This window comes from Melospiza melodia, chromosome 4 (assembly GCF_035770615.1).
Source record: "Melospiza melodia melodia isolate bMelMel2 chromosome 4, bMelMel2.pri, whole genome shotgun sequence".
Taxonomy (NCBI): domain Eukaryota; kingdom Metazoa; phylum Chordata; class Aves; order Passeriformes; family Passerellidae; genus Melospiza; species Melospiza melodia.
The window spans coordinates 22,742,962-22,767,093 of NC_086197.1; the positions used below are offsets into that span (position 1 = coordinate 22,742,962).

At 41.4% G+C, this 24,132-nt stretch overlaps 1 protein-coding gene across 3 annotated transcripts; it reads left to right on the forward strand.

Moving 5' to 3' along the window:
- Positions 1 to 442: 442 nt before the first annotated feature.
- PARVG (parvin gamma) lies at positions 443 to 22,485 on the forward strand. Of its 3 annotated transcripts, none has more exons than XM_063154276.1 (13): positions 443 to 660; positions 5,465 to 5,566; positions 6,059 to 6,123; positions 8,909 to 9,011; positions 9,958 to 10,089; positions 10,482 to 10,597; positions 11,482 to 11,537; positions 12,414 to 12,436; positions 14,396 to 14,457; positions 14,569 to 14,637; positions 15,477 to 15,578; positions 19,047 to 19,119; positions 21,093 to 22,485. In XM_063154276.1, the coding sequence occupies exons 2-13, from the start codon at positions 5,488 to 5,490 to the stop codon at positions 21,170 to 21,172; spliced, it is 960 nt and encodes a 319-aa protein (XP_063010346.1). In that variant the 5' UTR covers positions 443 to 660; positions 5,465 to 5,487; the 3' UTR covers positions 21,173 to 22,485. The 3 variants fall into 3 exon arrangements, with proteins under 3 accessions (XP_063010346.1, XP_063010344.1, XP_063010345.1); XM_063154274.1 differs by having other exon boundaries at positions 9,949 to 10,089; positions 21,093 to 21,630; XM_063154275.1 differs by having other exon boundaries at positions 9,949 to 10,089; positions 14,399 to 14,457; positions 21,093 to 21,630.
- Positions 22,486 to 24,132: the final 1,647 nt, after the last annotated feature.

Below are 24,132 nucleotides of genomic sequence, written 5' to 3' on the forward strand. Positions count from 1 at the left end.
AGTGGTTTCTGTGGGGAACTCTTCCTCTTTAATCACTGATGTGAAAGGGGAGGAAGAGCAGCAGCACTGTCTGCTGGAGATAACTCATATCTCACATCAGGGGTTTTGGCCCTGGTGTGGCTAACTTCCTCTCTAAGGATAAATAAATTAATTTTGTAGGTTTCTCCTTCTGCCAGGTAGGTAGAGTGGTGCTGTTCTGCTTTATAAAATACTGGAAGGAGCACGAAGAAAAGGTGTATTGGAACATGATGTTGTCTGCTTTTGTCTAGTTTTTTATTATTTACAAAGCAGAAGTGCTCTGTGAGTCACCCCAGAGGCAAATCAGCCCAGTCATGCTGGGCAGTGCCATCCAAGAACAATCATAACATTAATACTTTCTGGCGCTTCAGGAGTTGCAGGGCTGCATGTTGCTGCACTTGTGTTCCTGTTTATTTCAGTCTCTGCAGCAGGGACCAGCACACACAGTTAAGTTCCGGATGGGACCACGGTTTCGTTTTTAAGAGCAGAGCACTGCGGCATAACTTCCCCTTTGTGTGCTTTGTGCTGCCCTGCATGGGACACCTCCAAGCCTGGGCTCAGCCCTCACCCCCAGAAATTGCATCCTTACTGCTGGGACGAGGTCTTGAAAGAGCTTCTGGAGAGTTACTGAAGGAGAGAATAGTAAGTCTGGAAAGTGGGGCTCCTTTGGTGCTTTTTCCCATAATTCATGTTCTTAACTGGAAGATTTTCTGTGTCTGTGTGTATTGTTCTTACTAAGATAACATCTCTTCTGATACTTATGAGCAAAGATGGCTCCTGAGAAGTCTGGTACTACACAGAGAAGTGAAAATAAATTTTAAACTGGGTGCACAATGTGCATTCTTTTTCCCCCCTCATTTATTTTTTAATTCCGGTTTCCCAAAGGTTGAAATATTAACATTCCAATTTGGTTTTTTTTTCCTCCTTTGTGTGATCTACTTGTTTGAGCTAGGCGGAGTGGAGCTTTTGTCTTTTCAAACAGGAAATGAAACAAGTGAAAGAGTTTGGTAGCATTGGAAAGTGCCTTGTGAATATTCTACAGCTGATTTGTAAGCCAGAGACCCCCATTAGTGCTTTGTGTGGTGCTTTGGGGATGTCTGGGAGCCAGACCCTGTGAAGGCTCATGGAGGAAAAGTGAGCTCTGACCCAACTTGAATTAGTTTGTTATCAGAAATTGTGACATGGCAAGTTTGCAATAGCCTAACTCCTGACCTAAGAACAGTTCTCTTCTTGGCAGTCACTGCAGGTGGCACACAAGAAATCAAACACCCCTTGGGTTTAAAGGAAAGCTTGTACATCCAGGGCATTCTCAGAGAATGAGCATTTCTTTCAGAGAATGCCATTTCCTTTGAATAGTCCATAATTAAACATCTATGTTATTTAAAGATGCTGTAATGAAATGCCTGTACAGTCAGTATTCGAGCAGTTGTCTCTTAAAATGTATTCCAAGTACTGATAAAAAAACTTGTGCAGGAGGATGGGGGCTGGAAAACCAGGATGTCAGCCACAGCTCTGAGCAGCAAATTTAGCTGGTGGGAGGCAGGAGCTGGTTGCAGCAAAAACGGAAATTTGTGTGTGACAATCAACTTTTCTGACCTTTCCTGTTTTTCATTAAACAGTTCACCCAAGGAGGTGTCCCAACCCTGGCATGTTCCATTTTGTGTTGTTCCTGCAGTATGTTATTCTCTGAAAGGCTGTTGCCTGGGACCAAGCCTCACCAATATGCTGCACAGCCACATGAAGGGCTGCTTGTGAATGCTAATTATGAGTAATAAGCAATGGGTCTATTAAATGCTGGAGAACTGCAGGCTCTGAAATGCCTGTGGGAAATCAATACTGATCAATGTGAGCTGAAATACAATAAATGATGGGCTCTCATTGGTGTGTTGCTATGTAGGAATAAGATCTTTGAGATCTAATAGATAATTTCCAATAAAGGGTCAGCAGTGATGAAAAAAGCAAGCAGGACTTAGGAGGAGAGGAGCAGAGACCACTGTGCATGCTGCAGTGTACCCTTCTAAATCTGGGCAGGTCTGGTTCCTAGCACTTCCAAAAGGCTGTGATCATGCTGGAGGAAGCTCAGAAAAGACCCCTGAGGATGAGCAGCTGGTTTTCCAGGGAAGGGTAACTGTAGGCTGTCTTTGCTCAGTTTTGGAAAGAGATGGACACAGAGGCTTTGGGCTTCTAGGGCAGGAGTGACATGGAGCATTAACACAGTGGTGTGAAAAATGTGGATCAGTTGGTGTTTGCCTGGTGCCTGCAGGAACAGCTGGTGGAGAGCAAGAAACAGGAGATGGGGCTTCAGGTGGTTTAGGGCCACACTGCACCTCCTCACTGCTGAGGGCTGAGAGACAGACACATGTTCAAGGGGTGAGCAGGGAGTTCATGGGGAGCAAATGTGCTGACACCTCCTAGTGACCAGGCCCCCCAGCTTCGCTTTAGGAAGTCTGAACTGCAGACTGTTAAAGTGTTTTGGAGAAGTGTCTCTATATCCTTGCACTGCTTGCATATTTTGGGGTTCTGGTTTTTTTCCCTAAGGTACTGAAAGGGGGAAACCAGGCAAGTTAATCTTACCCAGGGTAGCAGTTTTAACTCTGATTGACACACAGGACTGAGGCCCTAGAGGGTATTATGCCACCTTATTGCAAATTCTGAATTTCAGGCCTTTCCTTACAGGTTTCCAAATTTTAGAGTGGCTTCTGATGTTCAGGTTCCTTGGCCAAAAAGAGCCCGGGGGGTGTGGCAGGCAACACACCACTTTGATAGCTGGAGGAAGTAAAAGATACACAAATGGAATATTGCAAAGCTGAGTGAGAATAAGTTGTGGCTTACACAGACCATTTCTGTTATAAGCTGGACCTCCCCAAGGCATCACAGCTGTCAGAAACCTAATTTTAAAATAAGTTGTCCTTTGGGTTGCTCTCTGTTAATTAACTTCTCTCAGTTAATTTCGTCTGGGCAGTCTTATCTCACACAACTCAGTTGTTCCTCAGGCACTACATCACTCAATTTCTCCTATCTTTTTTAATCAAGCACCTTTTTACAGATGGCATTCAATTTTGCCACCACCATAATGAAATGAATTCTCTTGTGACCCTTTCTGCTAGTGCCTTGCTGGCAATTTTGTACCAATTTGTTTTACCAGATTGATGTGCAAAAGCATCCAATTACTATTTTCTACTCATATTCTGTCAGCTTTGGCAAATCTTTGTTAAAACACATGTTCATAACATACTGACTGGCCCTGGTAAGAAATATGTGAAAGCCTTCAGAGCAGCACTGTGCTCTTTGGTGAATAAAGCTATCGAGCAGAGGAAGGCCACTTTGGAGATGTTCTGTGCCACAGCATTTTCAGCAGGTGCCTTGCTCTGAGTGGTGGAAGCACCTCACTTCAGGCACCTGCAGCACCAGCCAGGTGCCTGAAGTGCGCTTTAGGAAGTTTCTTTTCCTTAAACTAGGATTAGCTACTCATTTAAATGCTCTGGGTTGTTTTTTAAAAGTCCCATTTCCACTCATTTCACAGGAAGAGTTAGAAAACAGGGCTCTCAATGTGGGCACCGTGGGTAGGGAGTGAAGAACTCTCCTGCAGGAACCTCTGGAGCATCTCATTTTCTGTTAAAAAAAGCACAAAACCAGTCAGCATCCCCTCTCCCTCTCCTACAGTGGCCCAGCAGTAAAAGACTGGTCACGACAACTGCTCTGCTCTGACCTCCAAAGATTTTTGGACTGTTGGGAAGGATGAGTTCTCTTACTCATGCTAGAACTACAGTCTGCTCTAAGTGTCCAGAGCCCTCATCCTCCTGTAATTTCTTTCACCTCTGCAGGCCACAGTATAGTTGCAGTTTGTAATTCTGATTTCTGGCACTTAAATCAGTGTGCATTTAGTTTATGAAGAATCATTTTGCTTCTTGCATGTCTGGAAGGCTGGGCCCAGAAAGTAGTGGGAAATGGAGTCAAATCCAGATGGTGACCAGTCCCAAGGAGTCCCCAGGGCTCAGCTCTGGGGCCAGTTTAATGTCTTTATTGATGATCTGGACAAGGGGATCAAGGGCACACCCAGTCAGTTCATGCACAGCACCCAGCTGGGTGGAGTGTGGATCTGCTGGAGGGCAGGAAGGCTCTGCAGAGGGATCTGGACAGGCTGGATCCATGGGCCCAGGCCAGTGCTCTGAGATTCCACAAGGCCAAGGGCCCAGCCCTGCCTTGGGTCACACCAACCCCCTGCAGCTCCAGGCTGGGGCAGAGGGGCTGGAAAGATGGGAAAGGCCCTGGGGGTGCTGGGGACAGCGGCTGGACAGGAGCCAGGCGTGCCCAGGGGGGCAGGAGGCCAATGGCACCTGGGCTGTGCCAGCCATGGTGTGGCAGCAGGGCCAGGGCAGTGACTGTCCCCTGGGCTGGCACTGCTGGGGCCACACCTCAGATCCTGGGGCACTTCTGGGAACCTCAGGACAAGAAATGGACATGGAGGGGCTGGAGCGTGTCCAGAGAAGGGAACGGAGCTGGGGAAGGGGCTGGAGCAGCAGGAGGGGCTGAGGGAGCTGGGGGGGCTCAGCCTGGAGAAAAGGAGGCTCAGGGGGGCCCTTCTGGCTCTGCACAACTCCCTGACAGGAGGGGACAGCTGGGGGGGATCAGGCTCTGCTCCCAGGGAACAAGGGACAGGATGAGAGGAAATTGTCTCAAGCTGTGCCAGGGGAAGTTCAGGTTGGACAGGAGGGAAAATTTTTGCACCGAAAGGGTTCTCAGGCATTGGAAGGGGCTGCCCAGGGAAGTGCTGGAGTCACCATCCCTGGAAAGATACAAAAGAAATGCAGATGTGGCACTTGAGAACACGATTTAGTGGTGGGTGAACGGTTGGGACTTAATGTTCTCAGAGGCTTTTTTCCAATTTAACTGATTCTATGACTCTATACTAGAATTTGTAAAAGAGACTATTCAGATGCCAATAGCTGTCCTTGTTTCCCCACATCTGTACCAGCTGGTCCAATAAAGGATGCTGCTTATATTTAGTAACTTGTTCAGTAATATAACTACTGAGTTCTTGATTTAATAGTCCTTAAGTACTGGTAATTTTTATATTTTCGAGCATTCATGGTATTTCATGTCCATGAATACCTAGGGAAGCTTGTTTTTCACTTCAGTTGAAATAGTATTTTACTTATCTAATACAGGGAAAATACAACTAGATGTGATTAAAACAAGTTTTAGTTTAGGTCTTCAGGTCTTTTTTTCCTACGTTTTGATGATTAACACAAAAAAAAATGAAAATTGTTTTTAACTTCTTTTTTTTGCACACATTTAAATATATTTTCAGATTTTTTTAAAAGCAGCTAGTGATGAAATAGTAACTGATAAAAAACCCCCCTTCAGTTTGTTTGTTTTCTTAGCACTGATTTGGATCTTTATGTCTCTTTACTCATGTTCCCTTCCCCCCAATGTTTTTTACCAGTTTACCAGGAGTGATTAAAGACAATGGATCCAGACTTTTTAAATGCATTTACACAGCCTTCTACACTTGATCGATTCCTAACTGAAGATGTCATTGCTAAAGGTATGTGCTTTATGAACCAGGACAGAAAAAAGGCCAAAGAATCACCTGAAGGGCCAAACAGAAAATGTGCCATACAAATGAATTCTATATTTTTCAACAGTGATCACATGGCTGTATCAGAAATGATTAAGCCCTGTGTTTGTCATTTGGCTGCTGACTCTTTGGGGGCAGATCATGAAGATGCAAAACAAAGTCCAGCTGGTTCTTTAACTGAAATTTAAGTTTCCCACATATCTGACTAAGTGTGTTTTCCTCTTTCTAGAATTGTCCATCTACTCATTTGAAGTACACTGAAGCATAATTTCCAACAGCAGGTTTAGTAGTCCGCTATACCAGTTTTTTGCTCATAAGGAATTAGCTAAAGTGAAAAATAAATGCTTCTACACCAGGCAATCAGCCATACTGGGAATATCAAACTGATAGCAGATTTAGCTACACTTGCTTTAGTCATATCTGATAACTGTGATGGATCTTGTTTGCTTCCTTCCACAGGTGAGAAGAGGAAACTCATAAAACCAACCTCAAGCAACAACCCCAAACTGGAAGAATTGAAACTGGTATCACTTCTTTTACTGCACTGTTTAACCCTCACCTCGAGTTGTGCTAAAGCAAACAAAGAACCTGGCTCTTTAACCTCTTTCAGCCCTGTAGATTGCCCAGCCCTCTGACCTCAGTCCCCAGTCTCTACAGATGGGAATGAACTCTGCTTTTGGCATTTGAGTTTCATACAAAGGATGCCAAACTTTTGTTCCAGGACAGCATCAGGGTGGCTGGGGCCATACAGGATCCAGCTTCCAATGCAGTGAGCACTGCTGGGTGTGGAGTGCAGATACAAACCTGAGTGGCTTCTGATGTGACACCTGTCCTAACCTGGGCTGCGTGGGTGAGCCACACCAGAAGCACCCAGTCGCTCTTTCATTGTGAGGGTAACATAGCAGCTACAAGAATCCAGGGATTCTTGGGAATCTTGGGATTTCAAGCAGAAATGTCAGCATTTGCTGTGACTAAAAAGAGATATGGTGCAGGTTTGCTGCACTGATCCCATGGTAACTTTTAGGAGTGCTCTACTGATTTGCAGCAGCCTTCACCAGCAGCTGGCTCAGCTGGCAAGGTTAGCAGAGAGCAGAGGGGGATGGGATGAAGCGTATGCAAGTCACCAGGAATTCAGGATGAAAGCTTTCAGGCCCTTCTACGGTGCATTAACTTCTTGAGGTAACTGTGAAAGATGAGTCCTATTCCACAGGCAAGTACTTTATTTCCATCTAATTTTGAAAGTCTCCCCAGTGAGTTCAATCACTGTTTCAATTTCTCTAATGACACAGTCCACATAATATAACTTCCAGGAAGAAAAATGGCATGTGTCTTATGCACTCCTTGCATTATAGAGGTGCTGAAATTGTTATAAATATTATGAAAAGCAGTTTAAGATATGTGCTGTTGTTTGTATTTTGTAGCATTTATAAATATGTAGGTGTGTTTCTATATTAGGTATTCATGCACATTTGATCAACAAGTTTTGATTTTGTGTCAGGTTTTCATGATGTTGTTATACCAAAGGGAAAGTCTGAAAAGTGGTGGTGCAAAATGCAATTATGTTGTCTACAGAAAGACTGGATTTGTTATTTTGAGATTGCCAAAAATGAAGAGTTTTCCTCAGTTATGAAAATTTCTGTGAGCTTCAGTGCTTAATCCATTTCCGTCAGAGATTCCTGAAATGATGTTCATCACTGTCTAATGTCTTTTCTTTGGGTGATGAGGAGATGGAAATTGTGTCCTGAGGGAGACAAAGTCCTCTGGCTTTCCATCAGTGCCCCTTGATTGCCTTCCTAATCTAATGATTTGATGGCTTCTCTACAGAAACATTTGGGATGGAGACAGGGACAGGGAGGAATCTTCAAGGGAAAAACAAGGGAAGCAAAGAAACTCACTGGGGAGAGACTCTTTCACTGCATTTTCCTTTTGAGGTGGCTTTGGAGAAGTGAGAAATACAAAATGGCTCCCTGTAGTTGCTATAAATATCCAGCTGCATGTAAAATAGAAGATGGTTAAATTTGGAAGCCAGCAGCAAACTTCACAAAGTATTCCTTTTCTCCTTTCCTTGTTTGCTCATTTGTAGACAGGAAGATCTGCTCTGCAGCTGACTGGGGCCCCCACAGCTGAGCAGAACTGTGTGAGCTGCAGGCTGGGAGAGCAAAGGAGGGATGCCATAGGGCTGCTCGGCAGTGCTTGCTGCTTTTCTGACTTCCCTCTGGCTGGACTCTTGTGTTCGGGGTTCTGCTCTACCCCTCACACCTCCAAAGTGTCACCAAGCATCAGCTGAAGAGCACAGCTTTCTGCTCTTGTTATTTCTTAGCTGAGGATGCCTTTTACAGTTTGACAGCTTCCCAGTTCAGGCTTTTTTATTTCTTGTGCAGTTTCAAGCTTCTCGGAGATTTCTCAAACCGTTCTTACATTTTTGTTAATGTTGGCGAGCTTACAGGAATCTGGTACGAATTTTCTCCTCTGTTTACAGCATGTGAGAAGGATATAATCCACTCCAGACACTCACTCACAACAATCACAGCAATAAAAGCAATACCCTTCCCTCTTACAAGAGGGATGCTCATGTTGGCAGCCAGCTGGGGCTACTGCTTTTCTGTTCTGCTTCACCAGGTCACATTCCCTTTCCCTCAACACATGTGAAAAAAACACATGCTTGGAGAAGCACTGAGGAACTGCTTTGTTCTTCCATCTAGAAGCACATGTGGTTCCTTTCCTTTTGTAGCCAGACCTTGGCTTCCTGAGCAGCTTCCCCTTTGCAAAGGCAGGAAGGATATTGGAAGACCAGTGGGAGGACTACCATGTAAGAAAGTTCCAAGGAGGTATTTGGGGATTGAGTGGTACAATATTACAGAAAGAAAAAGAAAACAAAACCAGGGGATGAGAGGAAGGAGTGCTAATAGTGTGGATGAATACAAGAAACTACCTACAGAATGAGCCAAGATGCTTTTCCTACAAACTTCTGCCTGGCAGTTGAATTTGTGTGAATTCTGTGATGTGGGATGAAGGCAGGGGATGGGAAGTGTACTGTGCAGCCTTTTCCCTGGTGGAAGTGGGAAGAGTGTCTCTTTCCTGAGCTGTGTAACATAATTCCTCAGAGTATAAGTAGCAAGATGTCTGTCTCACTTGATAATTAGGAAAAACGAACCCTTTAGAAAACTACCAAAAAGCACAAAGGAAGTGGAGATTGAAAGCAAACCAAGATCTGAGATAAGGGACTGAAGAGAAGTGAAACAGAATATAGCTGTGCTGTGCTGTGCTGTCTGAACAACAGGATTATAATTGCTTTGTTTTCCCCTGCAGTTCTTGATTGAATGGATCAACAGAACTCTGAAAGAGGAACACATAGTAGTTAAAAGTCTAGAAGAAGATCTGTATGATGGGCTGGTACTTCATCATCTCCTGGGTGAGCTGGTCCTTTGAGTTTAGCTCTTGCAGAAATCTCATGGAGGAGCTTTCCAATCAGAGAATAAACCTCAGGAATCACAGTAGCAGGGACCTGTCATCACTTCTCACTGCACTGAGGGCCAGCTGTGATAATCACAATTCTGAACAAATTCCCACTATTGTTTCACATGGTTATTTTACTTCTAAGAAATTATTAATACCTGCTAGTTGACATAATGAAAAGGTTAACTATGAAGTGTGAAATTTAGCACTTCTGAAATGAAGGAGGAACACAAACAAGGAACATAAACCAGGGACACAAAGGTGGCTTGTGGTGCTACCAGAAACATTGGATGGAATCAGCATGGCAATGTATGTTTTCCTGTATAAAAAAAAAAAAAAAAATTAAAAAAATTAAAGGCTAGGTCCAAAGAACTGTTCTGGTTCTGGAACTTGTAAAATCCAAGAGGCTTTTGGCACTATGTGGTGCTTGTATAAAGATGTGGCCTCCTAGAGCAGCCTGTTACCTATTTCTCCATCTCTCCTGTCCCTACTATATTTTTCTTTCCCTTTTACTCTCCTTGGGGTTGTCTTTTAGATCTCCTTTCCACCAGGGCTGAGAGCAGCAGCATGAGCAGGACTGGCTGATTTTTCATAGTTTACTTGCCTGAGCAATGAACTTCTATATATGAATTGATATTGACTTTGTATATTATCTGCAGAAAAGATTCACTCCTTGGATTTCTGTAGAAGAAATGGAAAGAGTTAGGGCTGGGGGATGATGCTACAAGGAATGACTTGAGTCCTGTCCCTTTTGCAAAGCTCTAAAATGATACTGAACATTAAAAACAAGAGTTTGTGTGCTCCACTGTCATTTTATGTTTCTAATTATTTTCTTTTTCCCTACAATGATGTTAAAATACATCCTTCTTCTTCCTATGGATCATCTGTAAAAGAAAATTTAGGATCTCTCCAGCTGGATGTTGACAAGATTGCATTAACAGAAAAAAAACAGCGAAAGAAACTCTCAGTGATTCTGGAAGTTGTGGCCAAGTGTTTGCAATTGGAAGAAAGTCAGCTGAAATGGAGTGTGGAATGTAGGTGCAGAAGTGAAATTGAAGAAAAATTATCCATCACAGGCTTCTTGTGCAATAAGGCTGCTGTGAGGCAACGTGCTGCCAGAACAGTAATTAAACAACCTGTTTTCAATTACTAGTTGAATCAAAAGTGAGACAGAAATATCTGACCTGCCTGGGTCTGCCTCCTCTAAGTGTGTGGCTTGTGAATCACTTAAGAGTCCTCAGCATCCCTGTATATCTCACTTTTAAGCTGTGCTATTGCTAAATTTTGATATTATACAAACTGCAATCTGGTGTCCCACCGGTTATGGCCCTCCATGACTTTGAGGTTCCCTGCACAGGGAGAATTCATGATGTTGGAGGGAAGTTCACATGTTTTGCACACTAAGCATTGTTTTCTTCCTTTATAGCTATCTTGGCAAAGGACTTACTGAGCACACTGCATCTTCTTGTTGCAATAGCAAAGCACTTTGAACCCACCCTGGCTCTGCCTCCAAATGTTCAAGTGGAGACAATCACCATCGAGGTATTTGTAGTTTCAGTATTTGTTAAAGTAGATCCTAGAGTCCTTTCACAAGGCTAACCTGCTTAGAATTAGAAGAAATGTGTGTGCAGCTGTGAAAGAGATACTCATATTTTCTGTGAATTACACCTTTCAATTTCTGAGTTTGTTGGATTAGATTGAGTATTCAGTTTGGATACTCTGTCTTTAAAAGGGGAAAAGCACTATGCTGTTTTTCTTCCTCAGCCAAACAAGGGAATGGTCAAAACTGAAAGCAGATGTTGATCTCTGTAAAGAAGAAAATGAAGAAATTCTACTGTTACTGTCTCTAAATATTTTAAAATAGAAGATTGTATTCATAAATCATTAAGTATTTTTGATGCTGAATATTTCTTTCTTTAGGTGATGGGAGTTTTTACTCCCTTTCTGTTAGGGTAACATTTTGGTATTTTTCTCTACAAGCAGATATCTACATGTCTTCTTCCTCTATTTTGTTTCTTAATGTCTGTTCTGAGATGATAGGAAACGATTTATTTATTTTACTTATTTTATTATTATATTTTATAATATATATTTATTTTATATTTATTTACAATAATATATTTAAATATTTATAATTGCAAAAATTACACCACCAGTGTATGTAACCACAATGTTTTTCACTGCATGAAAGGGAAGAGCAGCAAACACCAAGGACTTCCTCTGATGAGGAAGTAAGAGATTTCCTGTTTGAGACTGAAGAGAGCAGAAGGAAGCAGAAATCTCTCAAAGTATCTGTGCTAATTGTACTGGAGTTATTGACTAAGTGCCCTCTGATAATCATTTAAGGCAGCAAACAGGTCATGAAAGCTTGTTTATGGAATATATTTGTGTGACAAACCCAACACTGTTTTCTGTCCTTTCAACAGTCCATCTCTGGAGGATTAAAGACATCAAATGCGGTGGAATATATCACAGAAAACAAGTAAGAGGGGACATAGCTGTTTTTTACACTGTCACTCAGAAAAGAAACATTGTGGGTATGTTCCCCCTTGCAAAAAGTAGCTGGGATCATGATGATGACAAAGGTGTAAGCCCAGGCAGGTAAATGCATGTGAGCTGTTTCTCTGATTTCTTCTCTTTGTTTTATTCCCCTCTTCCTGTTTGGCATTATGGTGCAATCCCTTTATTTATTCTATATATATAAAACAATATGTATGATTCTTCCTTAAACTTAGCATTTGTTATTGCCATGGAATTTCATAGCAAATATAGTAATAAAATTTCAGTCCTGTAAATTTACCTGTGCCACACTAAACTGGAAATTTTCTAAAGCTACAAAGGTATAAATCCACTTTAAATTTGCTGCTTTTTTTATAAATAAAGAGAAAGAAGGCAATTATTTTATTATTTTACTGTGAAAGAAAATTTTTAGCTCGCTGAGTGTGCGAGGTACTGCCATTATTAAAGGAGTTTAGTAGGATAGCATTTACATACCAAAAAAACATGCACATCATTCTAAGAACTGTAAACAGATTTTCCTATTGTCATTTTTTATATGCCAAAACATCTTCAAGCCCTAATATCATGAGCAGCTTTTTGGAAGAGGATATTGAGCACTGTGCTTGTAAAATAAATGTTCATTAGTGTGTGGGCCAGTTAAAATCTCATATATTTCCAAGACCCTACACAGATATACAATCTACTTAAAAATATCTATTGGAAAGTCACTCTGGAATAAAGTTAATGCCACTTTAAACTCTATCTCCTGCTTTACAGGAGAGCAGATAAGCAAAGCTTATGAACAAGATCAGATCTGCTGAATCATTTTTCTAATTCTTGCTTTTTATTGCACTTCCAGAGAGAATATAGAAGCTCAGTCAAGTAAGTGCTGGCATTGCCAAGTTCAGTGTTTTGTTATGTGTTTTTGGACACCATGTCCTGATCCATTTTTACCCCATGATAAAATCAGTATGCTCCCACTAAAGTTAACAGAGATTCATGGATTTTTTTCCTCGTGTTTTTCTCCAAATGTCTTCTGTTACTGCCTGTTCTTACCAACAGAATACAGCTTGAAAAATGGGTGGTCACTTTGCCTGTAGGCTACAGGCAACAGATGGGAGGGGAGACAGGGCATGAAAGTGGGTTGATGACCCAAAAAAGAAACCTGGCTGGAGGCAAAATGCCAGCTTGGATTTGTGCATGGACCATGTTCACTGTTGGAACTATTTATAAAGGCTTCAGAACTGTGTTTCTCATTGCTACCGGGTTTTGTACTTTCCTTCCCACAGTTTGCAAATGAGATTTTGAAATCCACTGGTACTGGGTCGTGGATGGCAGCTCAGTCAAACATCCCCAGAGATTTTACCCTTAGGGATTTTGAGGGCTGGGAAACACTTGAGGTGAAAAATGTCACTGTGGGCAAAGCCTGCAGAAGCTCTGGGCGCTGCTCCAGGTTCAGTGTGAGCTGCTCTTCCCTGATGCAAAGGAGCACACTGCACCCCTAGAGAACCAAGGCAATCGTTTGAATTCTCTTCTGTGTCCTTTATTTTGGCATTTTCATCCTTTGCAGAGGTGCAACCGATATAATTTAATATCCATTTATCACTTATTCCACTGAGTTTTCTACAGTGTGGGCTGAAATTGTGAAAAAAACTCCAACTCTCATCCCCTGCCCTAAGCAAAAAAAAAAAAAAAAAACAAAAACAAAACAAAACAAAAAAAAAACCCTAGAAAAAAAAAAAAAGGAAGAAAAAACCCCAACCCATAATTAGGTGTTTCTTGTGGGCTGATTCTGCTGGGAAGAGAAATCTGCAATTCACTCTTCAAGATGCTCTCTCTCTATTTTTGACACGGCTTTCTTAGCAAAGAGAGAAATCCCAAAGCGTGGCTCCAGAAGAGGGCTCTCTCTGATTTGTTTGATGGATTCACCTATTCCCTGGCATTGCTCCTGCAGCAACCCGCAGAACAGAGAAACCGAAGGAATCCCTTTCACCAAGGAGGCTGCTCTGTCACTGTCTTTTGGGAGGAATTTCCCTTAAGCAAAGCTGCCTCTGCTTTCCTGTGCTGGAGAAACTGGTTCTCCATTTAACTGAGCTGCCAGAGTGCCTCTCCTTGCTTGGAGAGTTTCAAATATTTTTCTCATGCTTGAACCAGAGCTAGGTTGCGGCTGGGTGAGGAGATGGATCCTGCTTTTGCTGCACCTGGGCAGAAAGGGGAGGTGAGGGTGGGACTTGGATGGATCTCATTTCCTTGGAAGTTTTAGACTACTTCTAGTTCTCTGGCACAGCTCTGCTGGCACCAGCTCCTCACCCACTTTAAACTGGGTGGCAGAACTGGCCATTTTTGAGGTCTCTTGTCAGAGGAAGGGTAGAGTCTCCATATCTTGCTTGTGGTTTTTTGAAGGAAGGAGGATGGGTATTTTTCTGCAAATTTGGTGTAACTGACATTTCTGTTTGAGGAGAGCAGTAAAACATACAGTTCTTCTGCTCCCTGCATTTTATCCCAGAAGTTCAGGGTAAAAAAACCACCCAAGTGAAAAGAAATAAATCACAGTATTGTGAAACTTAGCCAGCGTTCAGACTGGTGGCAGCACAAACTGAGAACCTCTGCAGATGAAAATTACAGAGCTGAATGAAGTAAATTGTTTTCTCTGATGTGGTCAGGCTGAAGGGAAGCCTGTCATCCTGTCCTCTGATAAATATAAAAGCAGCATCTTTCTCTGCCTCCCTGCTACTCTTTTCCTCCTTGGATTGTAAGTTGCAAATACCTTTCTCCTTCTGCATTAAAGCTCTGATCTCTCAGTTATTAAAAATGAAACCAATTAATGTTGTTTTGATCCAGAAGATGATGCCTTTGATGAATTATTTAGCTGTGATCCAGATAAACTGGATGCTGTAAAAAAGGTAATTTACTTTTTTAGTTGACATCAAAATCTGTTAGGCTGAGCTTAAATACTAGAAAAGTCTAGAAAAGTTATTTTTTCCCTTCCCCCTTTCTTCCCTTTATTTCTTTAGGCACTTTTGGAATTTGTTGACCAGCATGTTGGAAAATTAGGATTAAATGTGAAAGACATAGAAACTAAGGTAGGGTGCTCCAAGCTGCATGGTACCCATGTTTTGTCAGCTGTCTGGGTGTTTCCTCTCACCATTAGGAATTCTCCTTTTTATTACAGTAAATTTGAAATTTGGCAACATAATGATTTCCAGGTTTAGGTTAAGATATCAAGCTTTGGTCTCTGAAGTTTCTGAAGCTAATAATTAATGCAAAAATACTACCTTTGTATTGAATGCTGCCCTTTGTAATGCTACAGGGAGTAATTCTCAGAGTCTGTCCAGCTCCTAAGGGTGCTCTCTTTGTCAGGATGGAAATAAAGGTCTCCAGAAATTAAAATGGAAATCAAGTTGATTTTTGTATTTAGTGATTGTTGATGTTGCATTTGCTTCGTGGTATGAAGGCCTTATTTTCATCACATTTCAAAGTCTCATCCTTGACTGTAGAGCTTCTTTAGAATATGAAATTGCACAAGAATTTGGGCTGAGCATCCTGGGCTCTGGTGAACAGGTGCTCTTCTGAATTTTTCCAGTGGGCAACTGTAAGAAAAAAGGGTTTTCAAGTGTTTTGTCATACCTAACTAGGCACAATTTTCTATTATTTATAGTTATGCATTTGTGCTCATCTGAAGTGTTTTCCTATTTGGAATTGTTTGTTTTAACAGCTATCCCTTTACAAGGTTGCATTTTCACAAATGTGAATTTGGGAGCCTTACCTAACTAAATATGAAGTTCACTGTGGAAGAGGTTGAGGGAGCTGGGTCATTAGACTGTCTGCTTGCCTGAGCAACATCTAAATTCCTTTGTTGCTAGAATGGCATTTACTGGAATAGCTTACTAAAGGCAATAATTTTCAGGCAATTCTTATCTAGTTTTCAGATGGGGTTGTCTTACTTCTCCTAATTGGACAACTAGAGGGCTACTTTCTGAATTTAAGGAATTTCTTCCTGACTCCGGCCAGCACCATGGAAATGGTAGGTTGTTCTGTAATTATGTAGAGCTTGAGCCATAAAACTGTGTGTTCTGCCTCTTGCTTGCACTGTTGCTGCTGTGTGTGAAGTCCCACACCCACAGTGTTTGCAGGAGGGGGGTTTGGGGCAGTGCCAACACAGGCACTCAGTGCTGTCAAAACATCTCAGAATAGGTCAGTGTCCTCTTCAAAATTAGCTTCTCATGGGAGGCAAACACCTGTTACTTGCACTTGTTTGGCATTGGCCATGCTTCTGCAGCCTTCTGGTGAAATCCAGGGCTCTGTGTGCTGGAAAATGGGTGCGTTGTCTTCTACCAGTCTGTGCTGCAAACAGGATTTGAAGAGGATGACATGTCTTGCATAGCAGGAATGGCTCTCTGTGACTTCCTTTAGGCTGCCCTAAAAATATGCCTCAATCAAGACATGGCCAAAACATTCTGAAGGTCCCTTCTGTGTTTGGGCAACTCTTGAGAGTTTACATCCTTTCCTCCCCCAAGGCTTGGGGCTGTAACATACTCAGCCAGACCTGCTTGGCACCTTTTTCCACCTCTACCAGGCAGATTTCATCTGTGCTTTAAAAGTAAAAGCTGTCACCAGCCAGAAGGAAGTGTGTGCTGGGCTGCCTCCTCCACAGGTCTGGAATGTTGATATATTTTAAGATATTTGAGGTATTTTCAGATTGTCTCTGGTGTGGGTAGGCTTTTATTCACTTGGGTCTCTGAGTAGCTCTGAAAATCTTGAAACTGTAGCTGTTTTTCCTGTTTTGTGCTCAAATCTCTGGAAGTGAAATGTGTCAGATTTTTTTTGCTTGAGAGCTGCCAGAGAAGAAAATCTCTCCTCTGGTACAGCTTCCCCGCACAGATGAAGCTTTCATCTTTTCCCCAATCTTGGCACAGTTAATGCCCCTGGGCAATATTTATTTGTAACAAAAATTCTCAGAGGTCCTATATTAACAAATAAATATTCCCATGGAGTTTTTAATCAGAAAGTTTAAAAGCACAATTGTTTGACACCTAGCTTCAAATGTTGTCAAAATTTTATTGCTGTCAGTGGGTAACTGTTCAAAGTATTAGGAAATTTTTTTTTTTTTTATTTCATGTTTTTTTAAATCCAAGAACAGGGAAAATATATTTTGAAGCGTCTAATTAGACATAATCAAAGCATTTCCTTAGAGTTGTTTTTCTTCCCTTTCTCTTCGACTCAGTTTTCAAAATTGTTTAGTCTGTTCCCATTGAGTTGGACAGAAATTTTTAACATTTCCATTAGCTTTATTCAGAAGAAGTCACTGAATATTTTCTTATTTAAAAATTCATAAATAACTATTTTCCTTTTGGTTCAGCCCTATTCTAGCCTCACAGATGTCTTTCTGGAAATGAGATAGCCCTGGTACAATTCTGGTACAAATCAAAGCTCAGACTTCCTAGTTCCTACCCTGCCCATCACTGGCATCAGAGAAGAATAGAATGGGGTTGGGTACTGCTTCAGTACAATAATTTCATTTTAGCAAAGTTACTCCTAAGGACTGGACTTGCTGTCTGTCAAACAGTTTGCCAAAGTGGTATTTCCAATTTGTTTCTCCTCTGATGCTCATTACGAAATGAAAAGCGGGATGACAACTAAAAATATCGATCAGCCATAGTCCAGCTGTCATTTGTACACAAAACATGTCTTTCAATTCCCCTGTGCTTTCTAACTCCCTGTTATTTTAGACCTTAATTGGTGCAGTAAAGTATGAAGACATAGTGTCTGCTGGGATTTAAAAGATCTCATTTGTTGTTGGAATGGTGACAACCACATGCGCTGTTGGGATCAGTGTGGTGCATCCACCTTACAGTTCCTTCTAACCAAAACAATTTCATGACAGAAATTTAGGAGGTGATCAATTTTGAGGTGCAAGAAGCTAACACTGCACGTGGGTAGGTTTGCAGCAGGGGTTTTTTTGGGTCTTTATTGCTAAAAAAGGCATTTACAAGGAACTGTACAGAAATGCAGCTCTGGGTGCTTGTGAGTGTAGAAAGGTGTGTGTTTTCTGAGACAAAGAATACCATCACAAAATAGGTCAGACTGAAACTAGGGGTGATATCTGTACAGTCCTGAGATGAAGACTATGATGACGATGGAGGGCTCGTGTGCTTGTCAAAACTGTGTGAATTTAGTTCTTTTGCCAAAACAGGCCCAGAGCTGAAACACCCCAGATGTCCTGGCTGCTATCCAGTTGTAAATTCTAGAAAACTGTCCAGATCTTTTGAGTCAGAAAGAAAAGCTGGAAAAAGCACCTTATTTTCAAGGATTCCCTTTCTTGGGGAATTACTGTTATTTCTGTCTAAAGATGCTTTTTGAAATGCATATGTTGCCATTCCTTGAAAATCCCTGATGTATTACAGAGAGGGAAATGTGCCCTTTTTGCCTGTGCTGGTTCACCAAGGAAACGTTTGATTTATTCATTCCAATCAGCAAATTGTGTAGAACTGCATGGTCTTAAGCTCTCCTGTCTGCTGACTATCAGAGGAAGGAAACAAACCTGAATCCAAACAGGCACCCTCAGTTACTTGTAAACCAGAGAACCAGGTGAAACATAAATCTGTTGCTTCACTTCAGAGCACAGGGGTTTTGCCTGGCTTATGCACGGGGGACTCCTGTGCTTATTGTCACAACATAACAAGGAACAGCAGCTTCCCAAAGGATAAATTGCCCAGATTGCCCAGTAACTCAGGGAAGGCAGGAAGAGAAAATCTGAAGTTCATTCAGGTCTTGTTACTCCTTTAGAGGAAGGGAATTTGGTAATTACCAGCCAAGTATACAACTACCCTTAAGCTGTTAGAAGGCGATATTACTTTAAAAAAATCGTTTATAACTACTGCTTATGTGTGTGATGCTGCTTTTATGTGGGAAGGGAGAGAAAAAAGCAGTGAGGAAAAATGAGAAAAACCCCTCAGCCTTCATTCATAGACGTGGGCTTAATTTCTGATAAGTGTTATTAAGGATATCATCACTGCTATTAATGTGAATAGACATTTTAGAAGTACAGCAGAAACTTGTAGCTAACAATTGTACCTGATCTTTGCAATTCTGAAGGAAATATAGAGAACTTTTCCCTTTTCATTTGTTCCAAATGTGGTAAGCATATGAGCATTGCTTAAAAATACCCAGAAATACACTCCATGCATCCATTAGATCCAGTTAGGGATCTAGCCTGTTTTCCCCATTAACACAAGTCTTTTACATGCAAGGTCTATTTTTAAACAAATGGATTCTTCTGCCCACCTCATGGGATATGTTTTGCTGGAGATGGATTTTACATATAATTTTATATGATAATTGGTAAAAATTCTGAAGAGTACTTCATCAAAACTAAGGAGAGGAATACGAATACATATTTATGAATCAGTTCTTCAGCTACTAGAGAAATACTTTTAAAACCTTTTGTTGGTTAGAAAATATTGTCAGCTATATTAATATCTCTCTCCAACAGCTCCACAATGTTAACCTGGCACTGGAGTTGCTAGCAGAGGGAGGCCTTCTGAATTTTCCTGTGAACTCTGAAGGTGAGTCATGACATGCAAACTTACCTGGAATAGAACTGCTAACATCCCAGCTTAGCAAATGTTCAGGTAATTGCAGGAAGCAGGTTCTGGAAATGACACTGGCACATTTCCTTATATGGCTGCCCTACAGCTCCAAAAGACTTTTTTTTTTTTTAAAAAAAAAATCATTATTTCTATACTAAAAAAAGTTGGGTTGTTATAAGTTTAGTAACTTTACACTAAACTTAAACTGTTTAGTAATTCAATATTTGTTAAAATTTAAACCAGTGACAGCTCCTAGGGAAATTACAGCAGCTGAGCTGGAGGCAAAGCTATTTTCCTGTCTTATAAAAGCTTTCAGTGCATTAAAAGCAAGCTTGTTTCTGTGGGAAGATACCTTGAAGAATTTCTCTGGAAAATCAGAAACACTGATCACTCTATTCAAACTCAGAAGAGTGGTGGGTCAGTCTCCTGAATATGAAAGTCACAGTTTTTTTAGTGGCTTTTATGCTTGGTTAAGACTTGGGAGCTGAATCTTGATCTCCTTCATTCAAGTGAATGCTTCCATCCCTGAATCAATGTACATGCATGCTCCTCTTTCTTTCTCCACCACAAAAACAAGCAAACAAACTACATTTGGATGAGTCCAGTTTCCAATTAAAATACTCCACAGAAAAATTTGGTGACAGCTCTTGAGGGGAGGAGGGATGTGGTTAATTAATGGGCGGTGCTGTGGTTACGAAGTCTGATTTCTTGCAGGGCACATAATCCCTGCATTCCTCTACAAGCTTGTTGCTGAAAAAGGAAGTCAAATCTTTATTAAAAGTAACAAGTAGTATTCCAGTTCTAGCTCCCGGTTAGTTATTTGTGAGTGGGTGCACATGTTGGGTACATAACACATGGTATCATGGAGAGGGAAAGAGAGGATTTCGGGCTTCCTTTGTTTTTCCTTTTGTTCTCTCTTCCCACTACTGCTTTGGTGATGTCAGCAGTTTGCATGCTGGGCATCCACAAACTGTAGGCTTTTTGCAGTGCTGCACAGAGCAAGGAGCCTGGAAAGCTAAAGAGCTTTTATTTATATTAACATTACTAGAGTAATGGGTGTGGGCTCAGGTCTCCATGCTGAGATCCATCTTTAGTGTGAAAAGAAATAGATCTTTTCCTTCCTCCCCTTTGGCTTTCCTTCCTCCCCTATGGCTTTTCTGCACTGCCTCAAACACAGAGCTGATCAGTATAAGAAATACTAGTGCCAGCATCCTCAAGTCCTTTACCTTCACTGTGGAAATCCTCAGCTAGTGAGTGAATATAATACTATTTAGGAGTCATTGCTAGAGCTGCACTATTTAGATTCTAAAAGGATCTAATTTTACTAGTATTTCTTTGTTGGTCTTTCTCCCAGTGATTTACAATACCATAAGAAGAACAGAAACCCCTCTTAATCCATTACCCTCTTCCACTGAGATTTTTAAATAAAAGAGCAGTTTATATAGCCAAGAAGAAAGAAGCTGAAAACTAAATGAAAAAAAAAAAAAATACTCCATACAACAGAAACAAAACAAAACCAATAAAAAACAATGCATCAAATGGCAGCAAAACATGATGGAAACACTACAACAAAAATAAAGTGTCAACAAAAAAAGTGTACAACAAAAAAATAATGATTCCTAACACAGAATAATCATAAAACCCACAAGATATAAAGCCCTATTAAATTATCTACTCTGCTCTTTGCTAATTAATTTCTTGCTCTGCATTATTTGCCCTTATTTGTCTTCCAGCAGCAGAAGTCCCTTTTCTTCATATTAATTTAATAAATTATTGGTTTCTACCTCTGTAGTTCCTATTTTGCTTCCTGTTGCAATTCAATTGTCCAAGTTCACATTATAATTGGGGAAATGTGGGAGACTGTCTTTGGCAGGAGCAGTCTCATCCTGTTCCAGGGATTGCTAATACTTCCCATCTGGTTTTGTTGTCTCTGTTTTGTGTATCCACAGATATTGTGAACGGAGATACGAAGGCTATAATGCGAGTTCTGTATTGCTTGTATTCCAAATACAGAACCAAAGAAGCATGAAGAACAAGGCCAAGAGCTTGAGCTGCCCTTTATTTTTTTTTTTTTTTTTTTTTTGTGGTTTTTTTTTGTTTGGTTTTTTTTTTTTTTTTTTTTTGTTTTTTTGTTTTTTTTGTTGTTTTTTTTTTGTTTTTTTGGTTTGGTTTGGTTTGGTTTAGTTTTTTTTTTATTTTGTTTTGTTTTGTCCCTTGCAGTCCATGGTATGGTTTTTGGATTCCCAGCTCTGTTTGCCACTGTTTCTGGGCATGCACTGGTGTTTGACACTTGCTGTGTTAACACTGTATAGCAAATATGTTGTTCATGCAAGGTTTCACATACACAGCCTGAGCAACTGTAAATGTGTTTCCACAGCTGGTGTTATTATAGGGCTGTAGCTCTTCTTCTAGATCCTGCCTTCTGTATTCTCTGAGCCCTCCCAATGCTGCAAAGAAATTAAATGTGTGTTTTTTCTGGGCCCTGTATTCTTTGCTCCTGAAGGTGACTTTGAAAGTTGTTGCATCCCTCCCCATTTTCCTGCTTCAGGAAGTCATTTGGAAAACTAGAGATGAGAAAGACCCACCAGAGAGGGAGGGCTGAGACACACCTCAAGTTCAAAACCTGTTTCAGAGGGGTGGTCAGTGCTGTCAGACAAGACGATATGGATGGGATGCCAAATGAATAGATAGCAAAAATGAAATGTGAACTTACCAAGTGTTTTATAAATGTTTCAGTGCTCATTTGCTTGAATGTGGAAAAGGCACTCAGCACAATATGCTGGTGTGAAACTGCAGGAACAGGGGGTTCTGCTGCACAGCTGTAGAAGGATGCCCTTATTTCCTTGCTAAGCCAGTGCCAAATCACGTTCAGCTCCAATTGCAGCCCTGACACCAACTCTAGCTAGTAGGGATGCCAATCCCTGTCTAGCATGCTTTGAGAGGGAGTCACATCTGCACTTTATCTGCAGTAAAAGGCGGGCAGATGCTGGCTGAGCTCTGCAGCTGGTGGTGATAGAGGCCACTACGGGTGGGAGCAGTGAATTCAGCTTCACAGTGCCTCTGACAGCTGAGTCATCTCAAACTCGTCAGGCTCTTCTAGGTGAATTTGTCCAGCAGTTTCCTCTGGGTGCATCAAGGTAGCCACAATTTATTAATCATCACCCTCGGTCTTTCTTGGGGGATTTAAATCAGAACTCCTTTCAAAACCTCCATGTATTCTCTTGACCTTAAATTTATGTCATGTTGTATAAAACTAGAGATATAATTAGAAAAAAAAAAGTTTCACTATTTTTTTTCACTTCCATCTAAACTGAATAAATTTCCTGCCATGGGTCACTCTGACATTTGATCTCTGGTCTGATCCTCCATCTGTGTGTTAATGGGAAACCAGAGCTCACCAGGTGCGAGTGCTGACATTTACAGAGGAGAATTTGTTGTGTCTACCTCTGGATCATGCAGCCCAGGGAAGATCCTTAGATAGCAATACTGATAAGTCTTTTGAAAATGGTAACACTGCAAACTGCCCTGAGACCAATCCCTTCTCCACCAAGAATTAGCTTGTGATGTTTTTACAGAGAAAAATACAATATTTGGTGCCAATGAGCGACCAAGATCACTTGATTCCCCAGCAAATATTAGTCGTGGTGCTGATCTGGGCAATTTAAGTAAAGAATACTTGGTTCTTTCATTTGCAAGTCCCCACAGGCACCTTGCTTGACTCCTTAATGGGCTTCCAAGAATCAACTGGGAAACCTGAGAAGTTCATTCTTGCTTCACAGAATTTTGTAACACTGCACACAGAACATGCATTCATTGTAGAATGAAATGCTATTGAGCAGATAAACCCAGGATGTGGCTTGTGGAGAGCAGGGGTGAGGGGGCAGGAGGGCCTGGGCAGTGATTTGGTAGCAGTCTGGCCTTTTCCTCCTGGGAAGCTGTCCTAAACCTCTTGCCCTGTGCTGGTGATCAGAATTCAGTTCCAGGGTGTGACTCCAGGCATATGACCTGGGGTAGGAAAAAGCCACCAGTGCTAGGAGGATTAGCTAGTGCTGCCCTGGTTAGATGGTTCTGCTCAAGGAAACAAGGAAATTTTAATCCGTGTGCTCTGAGTTTTGTGTTCCATGCCTCTGGCATAAATAAATTCAGTGCTTGTACTTCCAACAGGGGAAGTCTAGATCTTGATATTTAATGAAAGAAAGGATCATATTCCTTTTCCAACACCAGCTTGCCTAAACCTGTTATAAACAAGTCATTCTTTTGAAAACATACAGGGGAGAAAAGACAGTTAATGTGCTTGAATCAAAAACATGCTGAGACCAAAAATTAATGTTTTAATCTGCTTTTTATGCTGAGAGCAAATTTCTAATACACTTGATGTGTATGACCTCGTTGATAAAGGATCTGTCTTTGATTCCTAAAACATGCTGTGGAATTTTACTAATCCATCATACAGACACCCACTCCATAAATTGGTGTAGTATACAAATGCACCATTTACACTTGAGATGTAGCCACAGCCTTGGCACCGTTTTAGTAATAAATATAAAGTGACAGAGCCAAAAAAAATATGCCAACACTTGGTTTAGTGGAAGGTGTCCCTGCCCACAGAAGGGGTGTGGGAACTGGACAATCTTTAAAGTCCCTTCCAAAGCCCTACAGGAGCTTCTGTTGCTTTTCCTGTCTCACAGGCCAGTGGTGCTGTGGCTTTGGGTCACAGCAGTAGCTGGAAAGTGGGACAGATCTGAAGGGTTCCCAACTCCTGCTTGCTGTCATCTTTCCATCATCTACCCATCCAAAATACCCAGACTCATCCATAAAAATACATATTTCTGGAGGTGGAGTGGAGTGTCAGGGCTGTGAAGAGAGAACTGCAGGTGGAAGGGGCAGAGTTACCAGGGTGATTTTAGGCGAATGTGGATGCACAGAAGTTTTCATTAACAGGATCAAGCCACTGACTGAGATTGGTATTGCCTGTAAAGCCTGAGACAG